General features: G+C 41.5%; 1 protein-coding gene across 1 annotated transcript in view; it reads right to left on the reverse strand.

Annotated features, from left to right (window-relative positions):
* The window catches only part of dcaf13 (ddb1 and cul4 associated factor 13), an 82,341-nt gene that overhangs the window by 43,383 nt on the left and 13,953 nt on the right, over positions 1-25,005 (reverse strand). The window contains exons 5-8 of the mRNA XM_072570620.1: positions 20,116-20,271; positions 15,753-15,830; positions 15,575-15,657; positions 10,574-10,738 (exon numbers count right to left, since the gene is read on the reverse strand). Coding sequence (XP_072426721.1) covers positions 10,574-10,738; positions 15,575-15,657; positions 15,753-15,830; positions 20,116-20,271 — 482 coding nt within the window. The remainder of the gene's footprint in view (positions 1-10,573; positions 10,739-15,574; positions 15,658-15,752; positions 15,831-20,115; positions 20,272-25,005) is intronic.

Here is a 25,005-nt window from a genome sequence, read left to right on the forward strand (position 1 = left end):
TTTTTAAACCTTTCTCCTTTCATCTTAAAACTATGCCCCCTAGTTTCTAACTCACCCACCATAAAGAAAAGACCACAGTCACTCACCTTACCTATGCCCCTCATGATTTTGTAAACCTTAACAAAGGTCACTCGACTTCCTGTGTGCCAGTGAAAAAAAGTTTCAGCTTATCCAGTCAATTTTTAGATCTCAATCAGTCTCTTCCCAGCAACATCCCGGTAAATCATTTCTGAATTCTCTGCAGTTTAATAATATCCTTTCTGTAACATAGCGACCAAAACTGCACATCGTACTCCAAAAGAGAGTTGCCTTAGGAATCTTCAACATTGACTCTGGCTGTCATCAAATCTAATGGCACCAATTCAAACATGAGTAAGGAAACCATAGGCTGATTATCATTCATAACACTGCCTTCTGAGGAACCAGTTCACCTCCATGGTGAGCACCAAATGGAAAAAGCAGAAGGCACAGAACGTCTCTGGATGGAGGACTTCAAAACGTCCATCAAGAGTGGCTTACTGACACCACTACCAGCTAAGTTTGAGAGGTCATAGCTGTTACACTGGTTCAGCTGCAAATCGTGAGAGAACCAATAAAAAGTGAGAAAAACAAACCTTAGGAGTGTGTCCTCGCCACAACGTCTGTCTCAGGTATATTGAACTGTGATAGTATTGGCCAGAGTGACTAATTTACAGTCCTTGGGGAGAATCATCCTTTCTGGCTAAGTGTAGCTGCAACAACACTTAAGATTCTCAACACCATCCAAAACAAGACAAACTACTTGATCAGTAGCCAATCCATCACCTTTAATATTCAGACCTTCCACCATGTAGCCACAGGGTCAGCAATGTGTACCATGTAAATACAGCAACATAGCAATTCATAAAGGCTCTTTTGTCAACATCGTCCAAACTCTCAACCTCCACTGCTTTGAAGAACAGGGAAGTAGACGCATGAGATCACCACAAGCTGAAAGATCCCTTCTAAGCCACTCAAGATCCTGGGTCACTGTTTCTTCACAGGGACAGGCTCAAAATCCTCAAACTCCTTCCTTAACACTACTGTGGATATCTTCACACAGCATGGATTGCAGTGGTTCAAGGCGGCAGCTTACACCACCTTCTCAGGGGTAATTATGGATGGACGATAAGTCTGCACTGACACTCTGAATGAGGCATTCTAGTGACATTCTTCTGACTTTTCCCTAGAATACTAAACTTTTGATTAAGAGGATTCTGGGTAAACCAGGATGGAGATTGTTGTGGTATCTTCAGTGTTGTAGCTGATTTCCTCGTATTCTCAATTACTGCTTTAAGAATGAGCGAGAGTGTGCGAGCAAGGGAGCACGACAACGAGAGCACAATACTGACCATGTGGGAGGTGAAATAAATGGAGCAGTAAACCTGCACAGCTGTCTGTCTCTCCTGTTTTGAAACTTTTAGTTTCAAATATCTCTGAACATGGGAGTACTTTCTCAGAAAAATAAACTAACAGTGAAATTCACAGCTGACCTTGGAGAAACCTGTGTGATAGAGCTTACAGCAGGAGAGTAGTGAAGTTGTATTTTCTAAAAATGTATAAGCTTACGTTTTGTAAATTTAAAATAGCAAGTAGAGTGAATATTTTTTATGATGATATGTTTTATTGAGATCTGCCTCTTGGTTAAACTTTAAAAATATAAAACATGTGGACTAAGTATCCTACAAAGGTGCTTATACAGCAGTGAGACCATGCTTTTTTCTGAGTCTATAGATTGTTCAGCTGCAAAGATGGCCTTTAGTAGAGTGATATGTCCTTCCCGTGGATGTGAGAGATTAGGGAAAGTTTTCATGTTATTGATAATTAGGTCTGCAGGAGTGTGTTTGGCTGCAACTCCTATCAGATTGCATTGTTCATTCGGAGCAGCAGTTAGAGTCAATAAGGAAGTTACAGGAGCTACAAGAGAATGTGATGGATTGCAATTGCAGGAAGGTAGAAAAACCACAAATACACAGTCAGGTTACCTCCAGAAAAGGTAGGAAAGGTAGATGGGTAATGCAGGCATAATGTGGCTATCTCCATCTGAAACAAGTAAACTATTTTTGAAAGCATAGGAAGTGATGGACTCTCGGGAATGTAGCACTATCAGCGAGGTTTCTGGTAACGAGACTAGCTCTACTGTAACATGGGGTATGTCAGGGTTCCAAACAATCGACTGTGATAGGGAACTCTCTAGTCAGAGGCTGAGACACAAGTTTCTGCGGCCAGCAACGAGATAGGAGAATGGTGCGCTGCCTCCCTGGTGCCAGGATCAAGGATATCACAGCGAGGGTGCTGGATATTCACAAAACGGGAGGGGGACCTGCAGGAGATTGTTGTATACATCGAAACTAACAACACAGGAAGAGAAAAGGACACGGTTCTGAAGAGAGAATATAGGAAATTAAGCAGGAATTTAAAAAGTAGGTCCACGAGGGTAATAGTAATATCTGGATTGCTACCCCTGCCAAATGCTAGTGAAAATAGGAATAGGAGGATAGAGCAGATAAATGCGTGGCTGAGGAGCTGGTGCAGCGGAAAATGATTTACATTTTTTGGATCATAGGAATCTCTTCTGGAGTAAAACTGACCATTATAAGAAAAATGGATTGCACCCGAATTGGAAGGCGAATAATAAATTGGCAAGGATGTTTGCTACAGCTGCTTGGCAGGATATAAAACTAGAAGGTGGGGATCTCGGGGAGATAGTCAGAAAAGAGATCAGTCTCAGACTGGCATATTTGGGAAAAGGGGTGTGTCAAAAAGGCAGAGCAGAGAACAAGGCAGGACTGATAAACAGCATCTATTTTAATGCAGAAGGCCTAATACGTAAGGAAGATGAACTCAGGGCACATTTGGGGACATGCGACTTTAATATCATTGATATTCGAAAGACATGGCTCAGGATTGGACAGGATTGGCAGCTTAATGTTCAAGGGTATAGATGCTACAATAAGATTGTGGGGGCGGGATGGGGGAGTGAGAGGAAGGGGACTGGTATTTTTGAATAGGGATAACATTACAGCTGTACTTAGGGAGGTGAGGTTATTTGGATTGGAAATGAGAAATAACAAAGGGATGATTAAGATCATACAACAGGCCTTCCAATAATCAGTGGGAAATGAAGAAGCAAATTTATAAGGAGATCTCAGTTATCTGTCAGAATAGTAGGGGAGGTGATGGCCAATGGGTTAACTGTCCAGTGATAATAAAAAGAGACCCAGGTAATGTTCTGGCGATCAAGGTTTGAATCCCGCTATGGCAAATGGTGGAATTTGAATTCAACAAATATCTGGAATTAGAGTGGAATGATGACCATGAATCCATTGTCCAATGTGAATCTACCTACTGAAGGAGTAAAGCTTGACTTAATCTTGGGAAATAAGGCAGGGGTAGTGACTGGAGGTGTCAGCAGGGAAGCACTTTGGGGATAGTGAACATAATTCTAATAGTTTTAAAATAGTGATGGAAAAGCATCGAAAAGTTAAAACTCTAAATTGGAGGAAGGCCAATTTTGATGGTATTAAGTAACAAATTTCAAAAGTCAATTAGGGGCTGATAATTGCAGGTAAAGGAATGGCTGGAAAATGGAAAGCATTCAAAAATGAGATAACAAAAGTCCAGAGACAATATATTCCTTTCTGGTGAGGGGGTAAGGCTGGTAGGTGTAGGGAATACAGAATGACTAGAGAAATTGAGGTTTTGGTTAAACAAAGAAGGAATCATATGTCAGGTATAGACAACAGGTAAGGATGAATCCCTAGAAGTAGAGTTAAGAGGGAAATCAGGACAAAAAGGGGACATGTGATAGCTTTGGCAAGTAGGATTAAGGAGAATCCAAAAGGTTTCCAGAAATACTTTAAAGAGAGAGTGCTTACGAAAAGAACAGGGCCCCTTAACTATCAGCAAGGCTGCCTATGTGTGGAACTGCAGGAGATGGGGGAGATTCTAAACGAGTATTTTGCATAAGTGCTTAATGGAGAAGGAAGCCAGGTACGTGGGGAAATAAATAGCAAATTTTTGAAACATACCCATATTATAGAAGAGATGGACTTAAAATGCATAAAGGTGGATGAATCCCCAGGACCTGAACAGATGTATCCTGGAATTTTATCGGAAGCTAGGGAAGTGATTGCTGAGCCCCTAGTTGAGATATTTGTATCATCGATAGCCACAGGTAAAGTGCCAGAAGACTGGATACTTGCTAATGTGGTGCCTCTACTTAAGAAAAAGTGTTAAGGACAGGCCAGGAAACTATAGGTTGGTGAGCCTCACATCAGTAGTGGGCAAGTTATTGGGGAGGGTCCTGAGGGACATGTATTTGAAAGACAAGGTCTGATTAGGGATAATCAGCACAGCTTTGTGTGTAGGAAGAGTGTCTCACTAATTTGATTGAGTTTTTTTGAAGAAGTAAAAAAAGAGGATTGATGAGGGCAGAGTGGTGGGGATATCTATATGGACTTCAGTAAGGCGTTCAACAAGGTTCTGCATTGTAGACTGAATAGGAAGGTTAGATCACATTGAATACAGGAAAAACTAGCCATTTGGATACAGAACTGGCTTGAAGTTTGGAGACAGAGGGTGGTGGTGGAGGGTTGTTTTTTGGACTGGAGGCCTGTGACCAGTGGTGTGCCACAAGGATCAATGCAGAATCCACTGCTGTTTGTCATTGATAGAAATTATTTCGATGTGAACACGAGGTATAATTAGTAAGTTTGCAAATGATATCAAAATTGTTGGTGTAGTGGACAGTGAAGAATGTTATCCCAGAGTTCAACAGGACCTTGACTGGATGGGCCAATGGGTGGCAAATGGAGCTTAATTTGGATAAATGTGACATGTTGTATTTTGAAAAGGCAAATCAGGGCAGTAATTGTATACTTAATGGTAAGGTCTTGGGGTGCGTTGCTGAACAAAGAGACCTTGGAGTGCAGGTTCACAGTTCCTTGAAAGTACAGATATAGCTGAACAGGATAGTGAAGGTGGTGTTTGGTGTACTTGTTTTTATTGGTCAGTACATTGAGTATAGGAGTTGGGATATCACGTGGCTGTATAGGACGTTGGTTAGGCCACTTTTGGAACACAGGGTGACCGCCCTATCCACGGAGTCCATTTCCGTGATTTCTGTTACCTGTATTTACTACGGCCTAAACAGATGACATGGAACATTCCAGAACCAGGGACCATGGGGTTGCTGGGGAGATAAGTCGCCCATTTAAATGAATGGGTTTGCTATTATCTGTGGTTTCCGGCTTCCGTGGTAGGTCTTGGAATGTGCCCCCTGCAGGTATTTTGTTGGGGGGGGGGGGGGGGGGGGGGGGGGTGGAAGGTGGAAGGGAGGTTGAACTACTCTACTGCATTCAATTCTGCTATTGGGAGGATGTTGTCAAACTTTAAAGTATTTAGAAAAAAAAAGAGTTATGTGGATATTGCCAGGGTTGGAAGTTTTGAGCTCTTGGGAAAGACTGAATGGGCTGAGACTATTTTCCCTGGAGCATTGGAGACTGAGGAGTGACCGTATAGAGATTTACAAAGTCACGAGGGGATGGATCGGGTGAAGAGATAAGGTCTTTTCCCCGGGGTAGCAGATCTAAATATAGATAGCATAGGTTTAAGGTGAGAAGGGAGAGATTTCAAAGGAACCCAAGAAGCAAAGGTTTCACGTAGAGGGTGGTGCATGTATAGAATGAGTCGCCACAGGAAGTGGTGGCATCTGGATCTGTATGTGAATAGGATGGGTTTAGAGGGATATGAGCCAAATGCTGGCAAATGAGAGTAGATTAATTTAGGATATCTGGTTGGCATGGATGAGTTGGATCAAAGGGTACGTTACATCCTATACAACTCTCGGACTCTATAATTCTAAAGGTCTCCTGAATGTCTCTATTTCATCTGCCTTCATCACACTTTTTTGACTATGATTCAGCGAAGTGACTGGATTAGAAACAGCATCAGTGGCCAATGCACCCAGGGTACAGATAAAAGTATTTTGTGGACAATGTGAACCTTGAATTTGAAATCAAACTGATAAGTAATCTCTGGAATCCATATGGGATTTCAAACTGAACTCATTATCCTTTAACACAGCCTTCAAAAGCCTGAATTAGTCACATACTTCCCATGGGATGGACTGACAATAGCAATTTGTCATCAATGGTATTTTGTTCACTGCTATCAAGTTCTTCCCAGTTGACTGACTGCCTTGGATCTTCACCACAATCTGCCCTAGCTCCTTTACACAAAGATATAAAGGAACTGATGCAATTAATCTGTCATCCATTTTCTCTTTGCTTCAATCCACTATACTTCCCCTCCATTGTTCCTTCCAGTAACTGTCTTTACATAACATCCATACTAATGTTGTGACAAAATACCATATATTATTCTCATTATTTTCTCCAGTCATTTCTAGCACACCCCCATTAGTGTTTCTGTAGAGACATTGTGAGAGAGCACAAGAGATTACAAAATTCTGAGGTAGACAGAGATTTGGTACATGAATCACAAAATATTGCATGCAGCTATAATTCATTGGAAAGATAAATAGAATGTTGCCACATCTTGCAAGGAGAAATGGACTATAAAAGTAGCACGTTTAATTGCAGTTGTACAGGACCTTTCTGAAACCAGATCTCAACTATGGTGTAGAGATTTGGTCTCCTTATATAAAAAAGTACTTAAATATATGAGAAACAATTCAGAGAGGGTGTACTTGGCCAACACCTGGGATTAGGGAGGTTGTCCTATGAAGAAAGGACGTGCATGGTGGGCCTGTATCCACTGGAATTTAAAAAGAATGAGGGGAAATCTGTCTGAAAAGTACAAGACCATAAGTGGACTCCACTGGGTGAATGCTAAACAGATGATTCATCTTGTGGGAAAGACAATAAACAAGGAAGACAAGAAACCCACTCCAGTTACCAACTCCGCCCCCACTCCCAGCTCCACACCCACACCAGATCCCAGCTCCCAGCCCTGCCGAGTTTTCACCATCCCTCCAGACTTCCCCCTCACTGAGGACAAATGATCAGTCCTCGGCAAAGGACTCACCTTCATCCCCCCACTCCTGTCCATGCATCAATGAATTTAATGCATGCTGTGACGTCGAACAATTCTTCCGCCGCCTCCGTCTCCGACCTTACTTTCACAATCAGGACTCCCGCCCACCTTCCAAGGATCCCTTCACCCACCTCCAACAAACTGCACACCCCGCGCTAGCCTATTACCCGCCCTCGACCTCTTCATCTCCAACTGCCGCCGGGACATTAACCGCCACAACCTATCTACTCCTCTCCCCCACTCCAACCTCTCACCCTCACAATGTGCAGCCCTCCAATCTCTTTGCTCCAATCCTGACCTCACCATCAAGCCAGCAGATAAAGGGGGCGCAGTGGTAGTCCGGCACACTGACCTCTACACTGCTGAAGCCAAACGCCAACTCAAGGACACCTCTTCCTACTTCCCCCTTGACCATGACCCCAACCCCCTATCTCCAAACCATCATCTCCCAGACCATACACAACCTCATCACCTCAGGAGACCTCCCACCTACAGCTTCCAACCTCATAGTCCGGGAACCCCGCATTGCCCAGTTCTACCTCCTTCCCAAGATCCACAAGCCTGACCACCTTGGCCGACCCATTGTCTCAGCATGCTCCTGCCCCACTAAACTCATTTCTAATTATCTCGACACTGTCCTATCCCCCCTAGTCCAGGAGCTCCCCACATACATTTGAGACACCACCCACACCCTCCATCTCCTCCAAGACTTCCGTTTCCCCGGCCCCCAATGCCTCATCTTCACCATGGATATCCAATCCCTCTACACCTCCATCCGCCACGACCAGGGCCTCCAAGCCCTCCGTTTCTTCCTCTCCCAACGTCCCCAACAGTACCCTTCCACCGACACCCTCATTCGTTTGGCCGAACTGGTCCTCACCCTTAATTTCTCCTTCGAATCCTCCCACTTCCTGCAGACCAAAGGGGAAGCTATGGGCACCCGCATGGGCCCCAGCTATGCCTGTCTCTTTATTGGCTACATAGAACAGTCGATCTTCCATAATTACACCGGCACCACTCCCCACCTCTTCCTCCACTACATTGATGACTGCATTGGCGCCACCTCGTGCTCCCGCGAGGAGGTTGAGCAATTCATCAACTTCACCAACACATTCCACCCTGACCTTAAATTTACCTGGACCATCTCTGCCACCTCCCTCCCCTTCCTGGACCTCTCCATCTCCATTAATGACGACCAACTTGACACCGACATTTTTTACAAACCCACCAACTCCCACAGCTACCTGGATTACACCTCTTCCCACCCTACCTCCTGCAAAAATGCCATTCCATATTCCCAATTCCTCTGCCTCTGCCGTATCTGCTCCCAGGAGGACCAGTTCCACCACAGAACACACCAGATGGCCCCCTTCTTTAGAAACCGCAATTTCCATTCCCACGTGATTTAAGATGCCCTCCAACGCATCTCATCCACATTCCGCACCTCCCCCTCAGACCCCACCCCTCCAACCGCAACAAGGACAGAATGCCCCTGGTGCTCACCTTCCACACTACCAACCTTCGCATAAACCAAATCATCCGCCGACATTTTCGCCACCTCCAAACAGACCCCACCACCAGGGATATACTTCCTCCCCACCCCTTTCCGCCTTCCGCAAAGACCGTTTCCTCCGTGACTACCTGGTCAGGTCCACGCCCCCTTACAACCCACCCTCCCATCCTGGCACCTTCTCCTGCCACCGCAGGAATTGCTAAACCTGCGTCCACATCCCCTCTCTCACCTCCATCCAAGGTCCTAAAGGAGCCTTCCACATCCATCAATGTTTTACCTGCACATCCACCAATATCATTTATTGTATCCGCTGCTCCCGATGCGGTCTCCTCTACATTGGGGAGACTGGACGCCTCCTAGCAGAGCGCTTTAAGGAACATCTCTGGGACACCCGCACCAATCAACCACACCGCCTTGTGGCCCAACATTTCAACTCCCGCTCCCACTCTGCCGAGGACACGGAGGCCCTGGGCCTCCTTCACTGCCGCTCCCTCACCAGACGCCTGGAGGAAGAACGCCTCATCTTCTGCCTCGGAACACTTCAACCCCAGGGCATCAATGTGGACTTCAACAGTTTCCTCATTTCCCCTTCCCCCACCTCACCCCAGTTCCAAACTTCCAGCTCAGCACTGTCTCCATGACTTGTCCTACCTGCCGATCTTCTTTTCCACCTATCCACTCCACCCTCGCCCCTGACCTATCACCTTCATCCCCTCCCCCACTCACCCATTGTACTCTATGCTACTTTCTCCCCACCCCCACCCTCCTCTCACTTATCTCTCCACCCCTCAGGCTCTCTGCCTGTATCCCTGATGAAGGGCTTTTGCCCGAAATGTCGATTTTACTGCTCCTTGGATGCTGCCTGAACTGCTGTGCTCTTCCAGCATCACTCATCCAGAACAAAAGTAATCAGACAGGACAATTACGATATGAACCCAGATCAAGTTAGGTTGCATTTCAATGATATAACCAGGTCAGAAAAGGAGAGTAAAAAGGTCAAACTTCTGAAGAAAAGTCATTGAATTCAAAACATTAACTCTTCTTCTCTCTTCCAAGATGCTGTATGACCTGGACATTTCCAGCACTTTTAAGAAATGTTTGAGAAAAGTCAAAATTGGTTAATATTCTGGAGTTTACCTCTCTCATTGTGTAATTAGCACACTTCATTTACATCAGCCCTCACAAATCAGTTTTCTTTCCTGCTGCAGCATTTAATTTCAAATATTACATCCTCACTTGCCCCGTTTTTCTATCCACCACACTGGTCATTATTCTTCATAGAAATCTCATAACAGGTCATTGGGTTTGCCTCATTCACAGAGCATCTCTTTCATGAGTGCTATTCGTAACTGACACTTCATCCACTAAATCCACACCTGCTTTAGAACCATAGATCTAACACAGTGCTCCTGTAGAACTCCGGAAAGAGAAAAAGAGAGAGAGAGAGAGAGAGAGATTCAGAGATGCACTCTCACAGACTAGAAAAGTTGAACTGGCAGAGAAGCACTGTCAATTAGATGATTACTTGATAACCTGATAAAAATCAATTATTTCAGTCTTGAAAATTTCAACTGACTCAGACTCCATGAATTTAAGTACTCAAATTTGCAGGGTCACTTGTATCCCAGAGTAACTTCATTCAACTCCAACTCCATTGTTAAAGGATAATGTGTCAAGTAAACAGGAATGAAATAAAAAGGGATACTTACAAAAAAAACGTTTAATAAAGAAACATTGAATTGCAAAGTATAGACCAGAATCAACTACTAAGCAAAATAGCTTCACATGATATTATTATACACATTACTATGGAGAATTTTAATCTTTGATACTGAGAAGCACACCCAAACTGATGGTCCAGAATTTAAAAAAAAAACAAATTTTAGAAAATAACAAAGAAAAACACAGCATTAACATGCAGAAACTTACTATTCTGAATCAATGCAGTAACACTTTTAAAAAAACACTTCTAATGTCACCAACCTGCTACGCCCTTTGTTTGTAGGGAAAATACGTATGGATTTATCAAAGCTGGCCGAGACAAATTCTTTTCCTGTTGGAGAGTAATCAACGTCAAGTACTGCTGAAACGTGATCCATGTGCACTGTTAGAGGGCTATCAAGATAGCGCATGTCAAATGTGTATAAACTGTATCAAGAAAAGAAAATTGATGAAGAATCAGTCTGCCATCAGATACTGAATTTTAGATACTTTTTAAAAACACAATAAAAGGAAAAGGAAAATACAACTCTATTTGCCCTTGCGTTTTGGGGAAAAAAATATAAAATCTGCAGCATTTAAAAGAATATTACACATTCTTCACACAGATTAAAGATGATTACAGACATTAATCAACAAAAATGCAACTTGACATTAAACACTATCTGCCAAGTTCTTCTTTAAGTCATTTATCTCTTTTGATCTTGCTTCACCATCACTAATACTTCTAGTTGTGAACCTTCCCATTTGAAAGTTCTGCAGTTTTTGAAGTTCTTCACTTTAGTGAAAGAAACCATCAGTTCTGACATCACACTGAATAATACTTCCCTCTCCACAAATGCTTTTACAACTGCTGAGTTTCTCCAGCATTGTGTTTGCTTCAGATTTCCAGCACCTACAATACTTTGCTTTAATACAAATTTTACTTATCACTTACCTTAACCTTTTGTGCTTTGAGAACAACTTTACCAACTCCCCCAACCCTAGAATAATTGGTTTAAATGTTTGTTCTTTTTCTAGGGCCTCAGCACCTTTAGTACTGTGGGGTGACCCATATTTACATAATAATCCACCTGAGGTAGAATCAAACAGATGTAAAAGGATTAGCATGACTCCCTTACCTTTGTATTCAATTATTCTCAGATAGGTTATTCAATATGCATATTAAACTGTCTTCAAACTTTCAAAGATTTGTGAACATGCACCACCAGGTTCATGCACTCCTCTTAAAATAATACCAACTAAATGATATTCAATTCTATTGTTATTTCTCCCAAAGTACATCTCTTCAAAATTAACTGCATTGAACTAGATTTGCCGATGCTCACATAAAGCTTGCTTTTATCATGCTCACTGCTTAACGCATCACACAGTGTGTACAATTCCATCTACAGTCCAAGTCTGCTTATACATACTACAGAAAGGCATGGACCTAACATCAAACTCTGGCAAACCTAAGCATGCTTTCCTCCAACTAGAAAAACATTTTCAGCACTCCGATCCACTTCTTTAGTTCCTATTTCTTTGCTTTGACTTATCAGAAATTAGCAACACATTTTAAAAGAGTACGTTAACATATCTACATAACTATTCACAATTACCCAAACTCTAAACTACATCTCAGAAGCCAAACAAGCCTTTATGCTTAGAAGAGTCATTTTTATGCATGAGCAATGTTGATGTAATTATTTCCTGCATTTAAGTTACACTCTGATATTTAAAATTCCACGTATTCATTCCAAACTTTACACTGGACTGAGCAACCTCAAGTTGATTCACAATTTGGGTCACCTTAAATATGAGATCTAAAAAAAAAATCTGGAAGCTCCTATAAAACAATATCCTTTTAAAAAAAAGTGTTAAAAATACATGAAGAAAAATGATGGCAGACAAGTATTTATATAACAATGATCATATGCTCTGCATGGCATGCGTCTCCTTGGTGTCATGATAAGGCACATTACAGAGAGGGTCCAGGATATTCTGCAATGGATAAGTGAGCCAGAGATTCTGGTACACCTCAGTAAAATGATAGAGGAAAGGGATGTACTGAGGTCAAAAAAAATCTAGGTTAAAACAAAAACGACCTCAAAAGGTCATAAACTCTGAATTATCTCCTGTACCACATTCTAGTGATAAAGGAAATCTGAAGACAGAAATAATCATGCATTGCTTGAAGCCTGGTGCAAGGAGCATTTGTGATTCCTGTGTGCTAGGATTAGTTATGGGGCAGGAGGTATCTACTCAAAAGGGGTAATTTGCACCTTAAAGAGAGTTCATAAATGTGAATGGGTGGTATTTGAACTAAATTGGCAGGGACATGGGAACCAACATGTTGAATTAGAAAAGTAGAACAAGGTACATAATGAGAGAGTTTTGGACAATGCTAGAGGGAGAAAAAAATTACTATGTTAGGGTAGAAATACATTAAGGAGGACTAGGAGATGGAAAACAGGTTTAGAATGTACACTGTGTATGAGGAACAATATTGGTGGACAATAAGCACAAATTAGCTTAATATGTTGCATCTTGCAGTGGTAACAGAAACAGTGCGAACCAGGCACTTTGTACTTAAGGTGAGGAGGTGTTGGTGTTAGACTAGGGTGGACAAAGTTAAAAATCACGACACCAGGTTATAGTCCAACAGATTTATTTGGAAGTACTAGCTTTCGAAGCACTGCTCTTTTGTTAGGTAGCTCGTGGGGCAGAATCATAAGACACAGAATTTATAGCACAAGATCATAGTGTCATGCAACTGATACAATATATTGAATAAAGTTAGACTGTTGCCAAGTCTTTCATTTTGTAGAATGGATTGCAGGCTTTGATTCATTAATATGAAAACCCCAGAACTACTTTCATGTCACATTCCTAAGATAAGTCAAGGTTTTATTAAAATAAGTGACATCTCAGCTCAGACAATGTATTAAAGGTGTGAAGTTATATATTGTATCAGTTGCATGACATCATGATATTGTGCTACAAATTGATTTGGTCTGATGAAGCAGCAGTGCTTTGAAAGCTAGTACTTTCAAATAAACCTGTTGGACGATAAACTGGTGTTTTGTGATTTTTAACTTTGTCCACCCCAATCCAACACCGGCACCTCCTCATCATGGTTACCATTGGCATCACTAACTGTTGGCTTAAAGTGGAGAGGACCTCCAAGAAGATCACGCATGTTCACACAGACATCAAGTTTCTGCAGAAATGCAAGAAGCAGGAAAGATCCCAAAAGGATTACGGATCACGAACCCACTCAAGACAACCTACAACACAGGCTACGCTGAGAGACTCTGCCATCACACCTCTCACAAACTCCTCTCTCAATCATCTCGTGCACCAACTCTACAGCAGACACCATAATCTTAAAATCAAGTTAGAGTCCATGCTCTCAGCTTGCACTCAAGATACAGCAGTACAGCTATGAGACACTGCCAAGCAGATGAAACGACAGAACTACACCACCTACATGCACACCAAGAACAAGAAATTGGAGAAACCTGGCATCATCATCAGCAGTAGCCAGTCTCCCCCAGCACCACAGTTGAAAATGTTATCATCACGGTAATTAACTGTCAACTCCCAACCGGAAGAGATTGAAGTTCTCGGCCAAGGTCTCAATTTCTGCCCCAAAATGGATCCCATTGGACATGCGGCAGACAAGGAGGAATTCATCAAATGAATGAGAGTCTGGGAATTCTTCTAAGATGTCAGTAGTAATCCCAACAAGATAACTGACGAACCAAAGCAGTCTTCAGAGAGATCCGTAGTGATGCGACCAAAGGAGTCAATTTGGGCCCCTCCACAGGGCCATTGTCCTGGGCTTCACATGTATACTTAAACTGTCATGAAATGTGCAAATGCCAGATTCATCAGCTGCACCCACAAGGTAGAGCAAAACATCACCTGAGCACAACACAATGCCATCCATGCTCTCAAAACTAATCACGACATTGTCATCACACCAGTAAACAAAGGAGGAGCTATCGTCATTCAGAATAGAATGGTGCAAGGAAGTGTACCAACAACTAAACAACCAGGAACACCACAGGCAACTACGAACCGATCCAACCAAAGAACACATCTATGAACTCAACAGATTGGGCAAGACTTTTAATCCAAACATGTAGAGTTCCCTACGCACTCATCCCACATACTTCTCGCACAGGGGATTTCTACTGCCTTCCGAAGATATACAAAGCCAACATACCTGGTCATCCCACTATGTCAGGCAACGGAACTCCGAGAGAAGCTCTCTGGCTATGTTGAGGGCATCTTGAAATCCATTGTACAACGACCCCCAGCTTCTGTCACGACAGATTTCTTACAGAAACCCAGCACCAATGGACTAGTCAAACCGGGAACATGCAATGTCACAATGAACGTTTTGGCACTCTACAACAGCTTCCTTCGTGATGACAGTATCGCTGTGACAGCCTCAGTACTCAATACCAACAACTGCCAATCTCTGAGAACCATCCTACAACTCGTGCACTTCATCCTGGACCACATCTTCACCTTAGACAACCAGTTCTTCATCCAGACACACGGAACAGACAAGGAAACCACATTTGCATCCTGATATGCCAACATTTTCATGCACTAGTTTAAACAAGACTTCTTTGCTGCACAGGACCTCCAACCAGCACTATACGAGGATGTTGCCAGAGTTGGAGGGTTTGAGCTATAGAGAGGTTGAATAGGCTGGGGCTGTTTTACCTGGAGGGTCGGAGAATGAGGAGCAGCCTTTTTATATAGAGGTTTATAAAATCATGAGGCATGGATAGGATAAATAGACAAAGTCTTTTACCTGATTTGGGGGGGCAGCAGGGAGAAGAGAGAAGAGTTAAAAGGGACATGAGGAACAACTTTTTCTCATAAAAGGGTGGTATATGTATGGAATGAGCTGCCAGAAGAAGTGATGGAGTGTGGTACAATTACAACATTTAAAAGGCATCTGGATGGATAAGTGAATAGGAAGGTTTTGGAGGGATATCAGCCAAGTGCTGGCAAAAGGGACTAAACTAATTTAGAACATCTGGTCAGCATGGATGAGTTGGACCAAATGTTCTCTTTCCATACTGTACATCGTTATGACTTGCTATTCCTTGTATCCCATCCCATTATAACGTAACTGTATTAATTGCTTGTGTATGATTTTCTAGGACTAAATATTAAAACAGTCATGGAATTCTCACAGATGTATCTCTTTTCCTTGCTTTTGGCTTTAAACCTTGATAATATTTTTGCAAAAGGAATTACTTGTAATCCTCATTTGCTCCAGTGAAAATAAAGGCCTCCATGGGATTCCAACATATAGCATTAGTCCGTAGGTCCATGACTACCTGTTAGAGAAAATAAAAGATATAACAAAACAAACATAGGTATGTGGCAATTTAATTCTATTCAATATAAACAGTTGAAAAATGAAATACCATACCTTTTTCAAGGGGGTTGCCTGTCTCATGTCATACAGAGCAATACTTCTATCTGAAGCACAGCTTGCAAGAAGGCAAGTCTAAGATAGAACACAAATTAATACAACATTTAACACCATTCGATATCATTGCCATCCCCAAAACTAGCAATATGTAATCAAGTTTATTCAAAAATCAAGATGAGCCATGAGGCATAGCTAACAAAAAGGCAACTGTTTATCATTTGTACTGCAAAATATGTTTAAAGTATATGTAGCAACTGAATTTAATTCACACTTTTCTCAGAGGAGAAAACTCAACTTACAAGACACACCCTAGAACATTAGGGAATGCTGAACTACAGCTACAAAAAAGCTTAACAGTCCCATAAAAGTTGATAACTGAAAAATGGCCAAATTTAATGATCAACAAATGTCACTGGTTTATAGTGACTGAATTATGATGCTTCATTTTTATTCAATGTTAGTATTTCCTACTGCTTTTTTTTACATTTCTGGGACATAAGCATTGCAGGCAAGGCCAACGTTTTAATTATACTCGAGTAGATGGTGGAGAGCCACCATCTTGAACTGCTGCCGTACATCTGGTGCAGGTACATGCGCAGTGCAGTTGGGAAGGGAGTTCCAGGATTTTAATCTAGGAACCATGAAGAAATGGCACTATTGTCTCAAGTCATGATGATATGACTTGCAGTGATGCTTGCAGGTGGTAATGTTCCTATAAGTTGGTGCCCTTGTTCAAGGTGACAAAAGGTGGAAGGTTTGTTGAAAGAGCTTTGCTGTGTTGCTGTCTTGCACCTTGCAGCAAACACTGCTGCCATTGTACATCACAGGTAGAAGTAGCGAATGTTTAATGTGGTGGATGATTTACTAAATAAGCAGGCTGCTCTGTACTGGATGGTGTCAGACTTTGATGTGAGAGTTCTACACTGTAGAATTCCCAGCCTCTAGCTTGTTCCAATAGCCATTGTAATGGGTTTGGACTTTACACAGAAACAGGAACAAGTAATTCAGCTGAAGTGCTAGGATAAAAAAAGTTGCTCTCACTGAAAGAAGTGACATTTTAGAAATAAAAAAAAACATACAAATTCAAGTTGATTTTGATCATTCATATCTCAATCTCATCTCTCAAAACGCTCACTCAATCTCAGTCTTGGCAATTTTAAGTACAGTGTCCTTGGCATTCAGAGACATTTGGAACAAAATTTTGGATTTTTCATTACACTTGAGAGAAATTTCTGATTTTATTTACTGGTTGAGTTTTGATTTTACACTTTTATTACTATTACACATCTTTCAGTTTTTAATATCATGCTTCATTCAAATAAATAATGTACATGATGCAAAATTGACTGCAGTTTATTGAAGAACATCACTTGTCTCAATGTGAAAATCAGAGAAGTTTTCCCAGAATAAGGGGATGTATCTTACACAATTTCTTTTCACATTGTTGGTTCAAATTCAATGCACTTTCATTACAGCAACGAAAAAGCTTTGCTGCAAGCAAGCACAGATGGCTTCATCATCTGAGGAACTGAGAACGGTGCTGAACACTGTAGAATGACAATCTTAAGTAACTTGAGGATATCATTTGGTTGCATGGCTCATGCAAAGACGACCAACATCACTGGTCAATCAAAAACTGAAGCAGCCATACTATTGGCAAAACATTTACATTGAGAGATGCTAAGCCTGATTTTGGGTTACAAGATGATAAGAAATAACAGCAAGATGATGCCACAGTTGCTCTTAGGGTGGTGGTGAGGAGCGGAGAGATGAATCCTCAGCTAAAGTAAAATGGGACCTATCATAAACATTAGAGTACCAGGTTGCATTGCTACACAGATACATCAGATGGAACTGTGTTGTGAAACTTGAACGGGTGCAGAAGTGATATGCAAGGATGTTCCCGGGGTTGAAGGGTTTGAGCAATAGGGAGATGCTGAATAGGTGAGGGCTATTTTCCCTGAAGTATCAGAGACTGAGGGGTGACTTTATGGAGGTTTATAAAATCATGAGGGGCATGGATAGGGTGAATAACCAAGGTCTTTGGGTAGGGGAATCCAAAACTAGAAGGCAGAGGTTTGAGGTGAGAGGGGAAGGATATAAAAAGGACCTAAGTGGCAACTTTTTCATGAAGAGGATAGTGCGTGTATGGAATGAGCTGCCAGAGGAAGTAGTGGATGTCGATACAACTGCAGAGTTTTAAAAAAGCATTTGAATGGGTGTATGAACAGGAAGGATTTAGAGGGATAGGGGCCAAATGCAGGCAAATGGGATTAGATTAATTTAGGATATCTGGTCGGCACAGACATGTTGGACTGGAAGGTCTGTTTCTGTGCTGTACAACTCTATGATTCTAATAGGGAAACTGGAAGAACATATGGAAGAAATAAATTTTTCCTTATCTCAATCCCAAATGGCCTACCCTGTATCCTTAAACAGGGACCCCCACTAGCTCCCCAATCATTGGGAACATCCTTCATCCATTTATCCTGTCTACCCCATTAGAATTTTATAGGTTTCTATGAGATTCCCTTCCTTCTTCTGAACTCGTGAACATAATTCACTTTGAGATTGGATCAGTTCAAACTATTGACAACCTCAAATGAAAATAATGCATCAAGCAATAAAAATGTTCAGAGTTTCATAAAGCTATGCATTTACTTTAACTGAATTAGAGTAAGTGAATTAAAGAAACCAGCTATTAAATTCTGCTATTTAAAAATTAATCTTGCAGTCACTAATTGCAAAAAAAAAGTTACATTGGCAAAAACAACTAGGTATATGAATATCCGAATAATTAACATCTCTTTAATTTTGTTGTGACTGGCATTTCATGCGGTAACGGTCACTACAAGAAACTTGAGATCATCTTTTCACAAACTTCTGTTATTAAGCTTTTGCTTTCTAATATGTAGTCAGGTGAAGATCAAAAGGAAATAATAAATTCAATTAAGATTAATAAGTCAAACATTTTTCCTTATTTATATGCTAAATATCAATGAATTCTTCTGTGATATGGCTAATGACAATTTTATTGCTGCTGATTTCACAACATCTTCCCCAAATGCAATACGAGGCTATTTTGAGGCAAAGGAATAAGTCTAAAATTATACTGATGTCCATGAAGTTGCATTCCCATGTTATCCACATTTACAATATATCCAGAACCAAATAAAGTGGCAACATTTAATTTATAAATAATAGGTTTTAAGATGTGCTTGGCTAAGAGCTGATTGCTCAATCATTAAAACAATTTCCAGAAGTTGTTCATGAATAATGATCTAGCCAGCATGTGCCCACATCTTATGACAAATTTAAAAAAGCATTATGATCCCACAAGGAAGCAAGCTGCAACCATTCAAATAAGCTCATCCATGTCAGAAGTCATTTTGACATTTGCCAGTTTAGGTCAGTTAGTATGCTGTGATTTTAGGTACCTATTTAATCCAATGGGACCATTTTGACTGAAGTAGTAATAACAAGTGATCGTTTAATAGGGACTTGTAAAAGTTCAAATAATTTTAATAGACTTATTTACTTCAATTTCTTAAAAAGTCCTTTCTTAAAAAAAATGAGCAGACAACCTGGGCCCACACTCTTGTACAAGAGAAGGGCGGAGTAAACAATCTTTCAAAAGGTGTCCCTGAAATGAAGTCATTCTAGCCAATGTTTTCAAGCTCACAATCTTAGTTCATGACTTCCTAACCAGCAGAAATAGAAGTAAATAAGTCTATTAAAATTATTTGAACTTTTACAAGTCCCTATTAAACGATCGCTTGTTATTACTACTTCAGTCAAAATGGTCCCATTGGATTAAATAGGTACCTAAAATCACAGCATACTAACTGACCTAAACTGGCAAATGTCAAAACCCAGAATGGACACAGCACTGACCCCTATAACAACCAGCATTAGTTCTACTCAAAGCAACTAAAAATACAGCAAACACAAGAAAGTTGAATCAAGAACATGAGACAGCATTTAATTTTCATATTATGGCTTGAGAAATGTATTAACAAGTATCAAACTCAAAGATAGTCTCCTAGGGATGACAGTATAGGTTTAGTGTGCTCTCCAAACAATTCAGTGTATGATCAGTATTTGAAAACAAATCATTCCTGCCCCCTACTGAACAGTGTTCCACACATTTCAGTTTTCAAAGCAGCAGATAATAGTAGTTATAGCCTGATAACAGGAAGGCTCAAAACCAACTTTAGTTCAATAATACATTAAGAAATTTTGCAAGCACAGCACAATTTCTTGCATGATAACATCTAAACAAAATGTTTATTTTCTTAGTCAAATGTTGTCTTGCATACTGTCAGTAAATAACAGTTTTTCTCAGAAGTACCACCATTACCTCTATTGGGTTGAATTTAATACTGCTGATACTGTCCACACCCCAAGTAAACGAGCGAATTGGGCTGGTCCTCTGCTCATCCCAAATGTCCACCTGCTGTCCACAAGTTGCAAACACACCATCCTTCCAATGGTGATCAATTCCTGTGTAAACAGTCTAAGCACAAATATAGTCATCGTGTTTACTTGGAATACTAAGCAAGCACACAGCACAAAAAAGCATTGCAAAATGCATTGTACTTTTAACGATGTGAAAATAGTCATTTGCTGACTGCTGGCAGTATGAAACTTCCAACATATTTCTTAGTGGGACTCCTGTTCTGTTTGATCTACAGTTTATTGGAGAAGGCAGTGATTCAAACTATTTTCAATAGAGGTAGGTGACAAAGTAGTTGCATTTTCACACTTATTTGCTGCTCAAACAGTTTTACAAATTATGAAGCTAATTTACTAAACCATCAACCTACTTCTTCCTTTATTCTTTTATGGGATGTGTGTTCCTAGAAAGAACATTGTTTGCTGACAATCCTGAGAAGGTTTCTTCTCTCAAGAAATGTGGGAGAAGGTAGATTAATTAGATCTGTTCGACCAATGGAAACATCTTTCTAACATCCACTCTGTCCAGGGCATTCAGTATTCTGAAAGTTTCAATTAGATCTGCAACCCGTCATCCTTCTAAACTCCATCGAATGTAGACCTAGAGTCCTCAAATATTCCTCATACGTTAAGCTTTTCATTCCTGAGTGGATTATCGAACTTCCTCACAGCACGCTCCTGGGCCAGTACATCCTTCCTGAGATATGGGGCCCAAAACTGCACACAGTACTCCAAATGTGGTCTGACCAGAGCTTTAAAGAGCCTCAGAAGTGCATCTCCGCTTTTATATTCAATTCCTCTCAAACTAAATGCCAATATTGCATTTGCCTTCTTAACAACCTGCAAATTTACTTTGAGAGAAGCCGAGACAAGAACTCTCAAGTCTCTTTGCACTTCAGACTTCTGAATTTTCTCCCCATTTAGAAAATAGCCCATGCTTCTATTCTTCTTACCAAAGTGCACAACCTCCCATTTTCCCATGTTGTGCTCCATCTGCCACTACTTTACTCACTCTCCTAACCAAATCCTTCTGCAGCCTTCCTGCCTCCTCAATACTACCTGTCCCTCCATCTGCCTTTGTATCATCTGCAAATTTAGCCAGAATGCCCTCAGTTCCTTCATCTAGATCATTAATGTATAAAATGGAAAGTTATGGTCCCAACACTGACCCTTGCAGAACACCACTGGCTGCTATCCTGAGAAGGACGCTTTCATCCCCACTCTCTGCTTTCTGCCAGACAGCCAGGTTTTATCCATGAGCATCTTGCCTCTAACACCATGGGTTCTTATCTTACTCAGTAACCTCCTGTGCGGCACTTTGTCAAAGGCCTTCTTGAACTCCAGATAGATAACATCCATTGGATCTCCTTGGTCTAACCTGCTCATTATAATTCTCACAGATTTGTCAGTGATGACCTCACCTTGATGAAACCATGTTGACTTTGCCCTGTTTTACCAAACACCTTGAAGTATTCAGAAATCTCATCCTTCACAAAGGAATCCAGGATCTTAGCCATGACCAAGGTCAGGCCGGTCTGTAATTTTCCATCTTTTCCTTTACTCCCTTTTTAAACACAGATCCCTAAACTCTCTTTAAACTCCCACATCTGACAAATAGTACGCATCACTGTACTAAAGGCCATTTTTGTTCCATCACAATCTACCGACCCAGAAAATAACACTGATTTATTCCCCTACAAAACACTGCCCCAGGTTAAATTAACAGTTATGGCTTATATTTTAAGTCTAATCAAGAGACATATCTCCAAAAACATATAATCGAGAAAGAACCCACTCTACTCAATACTGCAGCCTTTCTATTGGACACACTTTAAACAATGATTAACTTCAAAGTTTGGTAGAAGATTTGTAGCTCGGGTGCTCGTTGTTGTGGTTCTGTTCGCCGAGCTGGGAATTTGTCTTGCAAATGTTTCGTCCCCTATCTAGGTGACATCCTCAGTGCTTGGAAGCCTCCTGCGAAGCGCTTCTGTGCTGTTTCCTCCGGCATTTATAGTGGCCCGTCTCTGCCGCTTCCGGTTGTCAGTTTGAGCTGTCCGCTGTAGTGGCCGGTATATTGGGTCCAGGTCGATGTGTTTGTTGATAGTCTGTGGATGAGTGCCATGCCTCTAGGAATTCCCTGGCTGTTCTCTGTTTGGCTTGCCCTATAATGGTGGTGTTGTCCCAGTCGAATTCATGTTGCTTGTCGTCTGCGTGTGTGTGGCTACTAAGGATAGCTGGTCGTGTCATTTCGTGGCTAGTTGGTGTTCGTGTATACGGATCATTAACTGTCTTCCTGTTTGTCCGATGTAGTGTTTTGTGCAGAGCTTGCATGGGATTTTGTATACTACATTAGTTCTGCTCATGTTGGGTATCGGGTCCTTCGTTCTGGTGAGTTGTCTGAGCGTGGCTGTTGGTTTGTGTGCTGTTGAGTCCTAGTGGTTGCAGTAGTCTGGCTGTCAGTGACAACGGAACGAGGACATGCTGCAACCCAAAGGACTAGCCACACTACCATACATCAGGAGCATTTCTGAACTGACAGCCAGACTACTGCAACCACTAGGACTCATAACAGCACACAAACCAACAGCCACTCTCAGACAACTCACCAGAACGAAGGACCCGATACCCAACATGACCCAGCTCGAACTGACAACCGGAAGTGGCAGAGACAGGCCACTATAAATGCCAGAGGAAACAGCACAGAAGCGCTTCACAGGAGGCTCCCAAGCATTGAGGATGTCACCTAGACAGGGGACGAAACGTTTGCAACACAAATTCCCAGCTAGGCGAACAGAACCACAACAATGATTAACTTATCTGATTCTGTGCTGTGAACTTCGGCCAAACAGGTTCCTCCAAGATTAGTTGTAAATTTCACTGTTTGTTAATTTCCCCAGATGCACTCCAATGTCCAGCAATACATAAATTCAAAACAACAAAGACAATAACTGTGCAGGTTTTCTCTCTCTCTCTCTCTCTCTCCTGCACTGCCCTCACAATGTGCTTCCTTTGTCTGTTCTTCTCCCTTTTAAAACTGCTGTTGTTTTGACCTTTTTTTCCCCAAAATTCCAAAACGATGCCACAGAATAAGGAGGATAGAGCAGATGAATGTATGGCTGAGGAGCTGGTGTATGGGAGAAGGATTCACACTTTTGGATCATTGGAATCTCTTTTGGGGTAGAGGTGACCTGTACAAGAAGGGCAGATTGCAGCTAAATTGGAAGGGTACTAACGTACTGGCAGGGAAATTTGCTAGAGCTGCTCAGGAGGATTTAAACTAGTAAGGTTGGGGGTGGAACCCAAAAAGATAATGAGGAAAGAGATCAATCTGAGACTGGTACAATTGAGAACAGAAGTGAGTCAAACAATCAGGACAGGCAGGGACAAGGTAGGACTAAAAAATTAAACTGCATTTATTTCAATACAAGGCGCCTAACAAGGAAGGCAGATGAACTCAGGGCATGGTTAGGAACATGGTACTGGGATATCATAGCAATTACAAAAACATGGCTCAGGGATGGGCAGGACTGGCCGCGTTCCAGGATACAAAAGCTACAGGAAGGATAGAAAGGGAGGCAAGAGAGGAGGAAGAATGGCATTTTTGATAAGGGATAGCATTACAGCTGTGCCAAGGGAGGATATTCCTGGAAATACATCCAGGCAAGTTATTTGGGTGGAACTGAGAAATAAGAAAGGGATGGTCACCTTATTGGGATTGCATTATAGACCCCCTAATAGTCAGAGGGAAATTGAAAAACAAACTTAGAAGGAGATCTCAGCTATCTGTAAGAATAATAAGGTGGTTACGGTAGGGGATTTTAACTTTCCAAACATAGACTGGGACTGCCATAGTGTTAAGGGTTTAGATGGAGAGGAATTTGTTAAGTGCGTACAAGACAATTTTCTGATTCAGTACGTGGATGTACCTACTAGAGAAGGACCAAAACTTGACCTACTCTTGGGAAATAAGGCAGGGCAGGTGACTGAGGTGTCAATGGAACGATTTGGGGCCAGCGACCATAATTCTATTAGATTTAAAATAATGGTGGAAAAGGATAGACCAGATCTAAAAGTTGAAGTTCTAAATTGGAGAAAGGCCAATTGTGACAGTATTAGGCAAGAACTTTTGAAAGCTGACTGGGGGCAGATGTTCTGCAGATAAAAGGATGGCTAGAAAATGGGAAGCCTTCAGAAATGAGATAATGAGAATCCAGAAAAAGTATATTCCTGTTAGGGTGAAAGGAAAGGCTGGTAGGTATAGGGAATGCTGGATGACTAAAGAAATTGAAGGTTTGGTTAAGAAAAAGAAGGAAGCATATATCAGGTATAGACAGGATAATCGAGTGAATCCTTAGAAGAGTATAAAAGTAGAAGTATACTTGAGAGGGAAATCAGGAGGGCAAAATGGGGACATGAGATAGCTTTGGCAAATAGAATTGAGGAGAATCCAAAAGGGTTGTACAAATATATTAAGGACAAAAGGGTAACTAGGGAGAGAATAGGGCCCCTCGAAGATCAGCAAGGTGGCCTTTGTGTGGAGCCACAGAAAATGGGGGAGATACTAAATGAGTATTTTGCATCAGTATTTATTGTGGAAAAGGATATGGAAGATATAGACTGTAGGGAAATAGATGGTGACATCTTGCAAAATGTCCAGATTACAGAGGAGGAAGTGCTGGATATCTTGAAACGGGTAAAGGTGGATAAATCCCCAGGACCTGATCAGGTGTACCTGAGAACTCTGTGGGAAGCTAGAGATGTGATTGCTGGGTTTCTTGCTGAGATATTTACATCA

This window comes from Chiloscyllium punctatum, chromosome 5 (genome assembly GCF_047496795.1).
Source record: "Chiloscyllium punctatum isolate Juve2018m chromosome 5, sChiPun1.3, whole genome shotgun sequence".
NCBI classification, from domain to species: Eukaryota; Metazoa; Chordata; class Chondrichthyes; order Orectolobiformes; family Hemiscylliidae; genus Chiloscyllium; species Chiloscyllium punctatum.